The sequence below is a fragment of the Erithacus rubecula genome (assembly GCF_903797595.1).
Source record: "Erithacus rubecula genome assembly, chromosome: 14".
NCBI lineage: Eukaryota > Metazoa > Chordata > Aves > Passeriformes > Muscicapidae > Erithacus > Erithacus rubecula.
Window position 1 is genome coordinate 1,757,936 of NC_136666.1, and position 6,512 is coordinate 1,764,447.

At 59.3% G+C, this 6,512-nt stretch overlaps 1 protein-coding gene across 2 annotated transcripts; it reads left to right on the top strand.

The window, feature by feature from the left end:
* Positions 1–30: 30 nt before the first annotated feature.
* ULK3 (unc-51 like kinase 3) lies at positions 31–4,000 on the top strand. Of its 2 annotated transcripts, none has more exons than XR_013775917.1 (16): positions 31–211; positions 493–633; positions 803–923; positions 1,005–1,109; positions 1,189–1,332; positions 1,425–1,507; positions 1,582–1,737; positions 1,814–1,919; positions 2,035–2,075; positions 2,166–2,268; positions 2,364–2,444; positions 2,564–2,642; positions 2,725–2,765; positions 2,847–2,894; positions 2,969–3,023; positions 3,182–4,000. XR_013775917.1 is itself a non-coding variant. In XM_079318401.1 (16 exons), the coding sequence occupies exons 1-16, from the start codon at positions 110–112 to the stop codon at positions 3,196–3,198; spliced, it is 1,407 nt and encodes a 468-aa protein (XP_079174527.1). In that variant the 5' UTR covers positions 31–109; the 3' UTR covers positions 3,199–4,000. The 2 variants fall into 2 exon arrangements, 1 of the variants encoding a protein (XP_079174527.1); XM_079318401.1 differs by having other exon boundaries at positions 2,380–2,444.
* Positions 4,001–6,512: the final 2,512 nt, after the last annotated feature.

The window sequence follows — 6,512 nt, forward strand, 5'->3', positions numbered from 1 at the left end:
AGCATGGGCGTGGTTACGTCATCAGGGGCGTGGCCTGAGCCGTGGCGCGCCGGGAAGGCGGAAGCGGCTCCCGGGCCCCGAGTGCCGGGACCGGGGGTCCGGAGGGGCCATGGCCGGGCCCGGCTGGGCCCCGCCGCGCCTCGACGAGTTCATCCTCACCGAGCCCCTCGGCTCCGGCACCTACGCCACCGTCTATAAGGCCTACAGGAAGGTAGGGCCGAGCCCGCCTCGGCGGTTGCCTTTTTGATCCCCAATCTGCACCCCACTCCCGTGAGACCCCCTTTTGCGGCTCTCTGCTTGGGGTACCGCCCCTACAGCCCCCGCCTGCCACCTTCCCTTCCCTTCCCTTCCCTTCCCTTCCCTTCCCTTCCCTTCCCTTCCCTTCCCTTCCCTTCCCTTCCCTTCCCTTCCCTTCCCTTCCCTTCCCTTCCCTTCCCTCCCGGCGGGCTCTTTGGATGGGGGTCTCCAGCCTTGGCCCCCCCTCCTCGGCAGAGGGACACGCGTGAGGTGGTGGCCATCAAATGTGTCAACAAGAGGAGCCTGAACCGGGCATCGGTGGAGAACCTGCTGACAGAGATCGAGATCCTCAAGACCATCCGCCATCCCAACATTGTGGAGCTCAAGGACTTTCAGGTGGGCTGGGGGCTTCTCGGGGAGCCAGAACTACTCTGGCTTGGATCCATCCCTCTTCCCAAGGGGGTATCCGTGAGGCTTGGTGCCAGCCACTGGGCAAACTGGTTCAGGTGAAGCTGCAGGGATGGGGCTGGCAGGGGTGGCACGGCAGGGTCTTGTTGCCTGGCAGTGGGACGGTGACCACATCTACCTGATCATGGAGTTCTGCGCCGGGGGGGACCTGTCCCGCTTCATCCGCACGCGCCGCATGCTCCCCGAGAAGGTGGCACGCCTCTTCCTGCAGCAGCTCGGTGAGGACACCCCACCTGCCTCTGCTGGGCTCCCTTCCCCAGGGTTTTGGGGTGCTATCACCTGCCCATCCACCCGCCCAGCCTGCGCCCTGAAGTTCCTCCATGACCATAACATCTCCCACCTGGACCTGAAGCCGCAGAACATCCTCCTGAGCGCCCCGGAGAGCCCCCAGCTGAAGCTGGCAGGTCAGACCAGCTCCCTGGGAGCCTCTGGGAGGGGGCAGACCCCTTCTGGCCGTGGCCCCAGGAGCTGTGTGTGCTGCAGATTTCGGCTTTGCTCAGTACATGTCCCCATGGGATGAGAAGCACGTGCTGCGTGGCTCCCCGCTCTACATGGCCCCCGAGATGGTGTGTCGGCAGCACTACGACGCCCGCGCCGACCTGTGGTCGGTGGGCGTCATCCTTTACGGTGGGCTTGGCTTTTATTGCCCCCGGGGGGGCTCTGCTCAGGGCTGGTTTCCCCCTCTCCATCTCCCCCCACTGCTCCTTTTCCCCTTGCAGAAGCACTTTTTGGGAAGCCGCCCTTCGCTTCCCGCTCCTTCGCCGAGCTGGAGGAGAAGATCCGCAGCGACCGGGCTGTGGAGGTAAAGTGGGGCTGCTTGGAGGAGCTGGGGGGGTTCTCACAGCGCTCACTGGGCTCAGCCCCTTCCCTCCCCAGCTTCCCAGCCGGCCCCAGCTCTCTCTGGAATGCCGGGATCTCTTGGGACAGCTGCTGGAGAGGGACCCTCGGAAGCGCATCTCCTTTGAGTGCTTCTTCGCCCACCCCTTTGTGGACATGGAGCACATCCCCGGCCCCGAGAGCCTGAGCAAGGCGGTGAGCAGCGGGGGCTGGGGGCTGCTCCCTGGGAACGGGGGTTTCCAAGCCCTGAGACCCCTCTTGTGTCCCCCAGACCGACCTGGTGGTGGAGGCAGTGAGGAAGGATCAGGAGGGAGACGCCAAAGCCGCCTTCTCCCTCTACCGCAAAGCCCTGGAGTATTTTGTGCCAGCACTGCACTGTGAGTCCTCCTCTGGGGTTATGTGGGGTCTGGGTGTATTTTTGGGGGGGGCAGCACCCCAGGGCAGGACAGTTTTCAGCCCACCCACCCAGTATTTGGTTGTTTTCCCCCTCAGATGAAAACGACGCGCGGCGCAAAGAAGCCATCCGGGCCAAGGTGAGCCAAAACCCCTGGGGGGGGTCAGGGCAGCCCCCCTCTCCTCTGCACCCTGTATCAGGGGTCTCCTCACCCCCAAAATGTGCCCAGGTGAGGCAGTACATCTCCCGAGCAGAGGAGCTGAAGGTGCTGGTCACCTCCAGCAATAAGAACCTCCTGGAGAAAGGAAACCCGGCCAGAGAGCTCCTTAAAGGTAATGATTTTTGGGCATCCCGCGGTGTTGGAGCTGGCAGGGGACAGTGGTGGGGTTTTGGGCTGAAGGGTGAAGGTTTTGGCCAATCCCTGTAGCTATGTCCCCTTGCAGAGATGGCCAAGGACAAGCCTCGGCTCTGCGCCGCGCTGGAAGTGGCTTCAGCTGCCATCGCCAAGGTGAGGGGTGGCCTTGGGGGTCCCTGGGGGGAAGGGGAAGGTACAAACCTGCTGGGGAGGGGAGGGGGCTGCTGGATCCCCCCAGCCACAGCCACAGCCAGCCCCCGGCGCCTCTGCAGGAGGAGGAAGGCAGGGATGACAGTGACGCCCTGGAGCTGTACCAGCAGAGCCTGGGGGAGCTGCTGCTGCTCCTGGCCGGTGAGTTGGGACTCTTTAGGGGGTTTTGGGCCAGGATGGCTCCTGCTCCCATCCCTCATCCCTTGCCACGTTTTCCCTGCAGCGGAGCCAGCGGGGCGGCGGCGGGAGCTGCTCCACGCTGAGGTGAGTGCCAGCCCTGGGACACCCGGCTGTCCCCGCTGGCCTGGCTCCAGAGGGACTGTGTCCTTTCTCTTTCCCCGCCAGATCCAGACCCTGATGGCCCGAGCCGAGTACCTGAAGGATCAGATCAAGGTATGATGGCTGAGGGGGGCTCTGGAGTGTGCTGGGGAGGATAAAGGCTGGAAAAGCCTCCTCTCCCTTGGCAGATGCGGGAGGCGCAGTCCATGGGCAAAGAGGCGCTGGCAGAGTCCGTCCGGAGCGGTGAGTCGCCCTTTCCCAGGGGGAATACCCCTGCAGCCCCACAGCCCTGGGGATTATCCCTTCCCGAGGCGTCCCCCCGCCCAGCACGGGCTGGTCCCGCCCCGGGAGGGGCGGCCCCGGCACGGGCAGCCCGGTGAGCGCCGGTGTGCCCCGCACAGCCTGCACCCTGCAGTGACTGCCGGGACTCGCTGCCCTGCCTGGAGCCGCCGGCGCTGAGACGAGGCTTCTGTCCCCCCCTGCAGGGTGACACCTGGGGGGTCACCCCGGGGCTGCCAGCCCCGGGGGCTCCGTGGGGCCATCTGCCCCTCTGGCAGGCGCTGGCTCATTTCCCTGCCAGCCCTGCCTGGACCGTCTGCTGCTGCAGCCTCCCTGCCACAGCAGGCGGGTTATTCCACTCTAATTCCCTCCGCTGGCTGCTACGGGACGGGTATTTTTATCTTGGCAGGACATCCCCCCCTGCTTTTTCAGCTGGGTGGTTCTTCCACCTCCCAAATTGTGGGGGAGCCCACACAGCCCAGGTGCAGAAATCCGGCCGGGAGCTGAGGGTGGACAGGGATGCTCCGCTGTGCCTTCCTCGCCCAGCATCTACCTCTGCATCCAGCCTCCAGCACCCACTTCAGTGTCCTAGCCCAGCCATATCTCAGTGCTGGAGTGCTGGGAATGAGGCTTTTGCTTCCTGAACCTGGAGCCTGGCAGGCACTGGCTGCATCATCAGTGTCAAGACAGTGAGCAGTGCTCAGCAGGGACTGATGGAGTCGGGCACAAGCAGCAATCACTCACCTTCAGGGACACCCTCTCAGCATCCTGCCTGCCCTGCTCCACTCCTCAGGGCCTGACACCCCCAAAGTCCAAATCACGTTCCCAGGAGTCACTGATACGGGGTGCTGAGGTTGTCCTGCAAAACAAGGTACTTGTCTCAAAATCTCAAGGGAATGTAATTTATTGTCTTTAATAAACTTTAATTTTGATTTCTCCACCTCCTCCTCAGTCGCATTTGTGATTTCAGCCTAAGAGGGGTCCTGAGGCCATCGAGGAGGGCTGGGGATCCTCATCCCTGTTCCCCCAGGAGCAGTGTCTCCCTTCCTGTGCTCCCTGGGGACACGAGGCAGCCAGAGCAAGGTTTGACCTTGTTTTCACTTCCCATCTTTTTATTTTTTTGCGTGTGCGGAAAACACGGAGCAGAGCAACACGAGCCATTACGTAAAATCCTGTTTTCTCCAATAGATTTCTGTGGCGGGTGAGGAAGGGCCGGGCTGGGCCATGAGGGAGGGCAGAAGGGCTGAAGCAAACCACAGAGAGGATTTTTGGGGTGTCCCACGGACATTCTGAGCCGTGACCTCTTCCCAAGACAACCTCCCTGCACCAGCTGCTCTGTGCTCAAACCGGCGCGGAGCTGATGCAATGAGCCACTTCCACATCTTTTTTTATTCTTCTTATCATTATTATTCAGAGCAGAGATTGTATCCCGAGGGTTTAAAGTGCTTTCTGAGCCCTGTGTCCTCCCTGGGCCGTGGCGAGCGCGGGGCCGCCGGGGCGGATAATCGCATCTGCCTTCACGCTCGGCCAACAACACAGCCCAGCCCCAACCCCAGCCCCAGAGCAGCACCAGGCTCTGGGTGCTCCCTGGGGGGACACAGCCTGGGGTGTCCCCACTCGTGCTGGGTGTGAGGGTGTGAGGGTCTCCTGCACCCCTGTTTGTGGTGGAAAGTGACACAACACGCAGCTGTCCTGGTTTGAAGGACAGGTGTCTCCCAATAAAGGCAGAAGTTTCTCTTTGAAGCTTCCCTTCCTCCAAATTATTATTATAATTTTGAAATTAAGGGGCTCTCAGGCAAAGATATGGGAATTAGGAATAACAGTTCTTTACTAGAAAAATTAAAATAGAAATGCAGTATTACAAAGAACAATCCCAAACCCTGCCAGAGTCAGAATCCAAGCTGACACCCGTCAGTCAGTCAGGGTGGTGGCAGCAGCCCCATTCAATGGTGGCTGCATCCTCCTGCAGTGGCAGATGTGGTTCAGCTGGAGCAGTGCTCCTGGAGAAGGTGCAGTTTCCTCTGAAGGTGCAGGGATGATGTGGAAAGGTCTGGCTTTCCTCTGGAATGCAGTGGAAAGAAGGTGCCTTGGTGTCCCAAATCTCAGTTTTTCTCTGGGTAGGAAAGGCTTGGCTCCTGCCCTGGCTGGAGCATCTGCCAGTGGGATGATGGAATTTGATCAGTCCCACAGTGGGACTGAATGGGGCAGCAGCAGATGATATCTCCTGGAGGGAGGATGGGCTGTGGAAAGATAAAGATGGTTGCCCCAGCTGGTTTAAAGCTGGCCCATTAGCAGATAACATGTGCCAGGAGATCAGGGGCACTGCCCCACCCATAGATGGGGACAGAATACACATTGCTGGCACATCCTGTACTGTAACCCAGGACACTGGCCCAGCAGCATCCAGTCCCATCCATGCCATCATCCAACCCTTCCTTCCCAAGGGCTCTTCCCACTCTCATGGGGTGGCTTTGGGGTCTTGGGGTCGGATTGTCGACCAGAGAGGGGCGAGAGCAGCAGCTGGGCTGGAGGAGAATCCACAGTGTTGGATGTGATTGGTGTCCATGGGTAAAAGCTGTGACTTGGGGATGGCTGGGATGGGGGAAAATGGAAATGGTCGGGATGTGGGAAATTGGGAATGGTTGGCATGTGGGAGGGGTTTGGGATGGGTTTGGAAAACTTGGAGTTGTGGGAGACAGAAAATTGAGAATGGTTGGGATGCAGGAAATCAGGAATGGCTGGGATATGGAAATTGGGAATGGTTGGATGGGGAAAATTTGGAATGGTTGGGATATAGGAAATTTGGAATGGTTAGGATTGGGAATGGCTGGGATAAGGAAATTTTGGAATGGTTAGGATGTGGGAAGTCAGGAATGGGGATGGGAAAAATTTGGACTAGCTGGGATGTGGGAAATCAGGAATGGCTGGGATGGGGGAAAACTGGGAATGTTTGGGATGGGGAAAATTTGGAATGGTTGGGATGTGGGAAATTGGGAATGGCTGGGATGTAGGAGGGTTTGGGATAAGGCTGGAAAATTGTTGCCAGCCCGTGGGTTGAGGTGAGGTCAGACACGATGGACTGGGAATGGAGTTGGGTCAGTGTGTGGAGCCAACCTCGGGCTTTCCCAGCACTCTTTAATCGGTTTTAATCCCGGCTGCTGGAGCTGCAGTGGGTGGAGGGATGGGCCATCCCTTCCTAGGGATGTTTAATTGCCTGCAAAATGGAGAAGGGAGATTCCCCGGGCTTCCATGGCAGCTCATTTGTTTCAGCGCTTTCACAATTGCTCATTTAATGCTTGATCCATTGGGGAAAGCGCTGCCTCATCCCACACTGGGAACCTGGAGGATCGTGCAGCCAGCTAGTGCAGGAGGGCGGGAGTTTTGTGGATAAAATTTATGTTATTTGATCGATAAACTTTATTTTATTTTATCGACAAAATCCCTTTTTGCCAG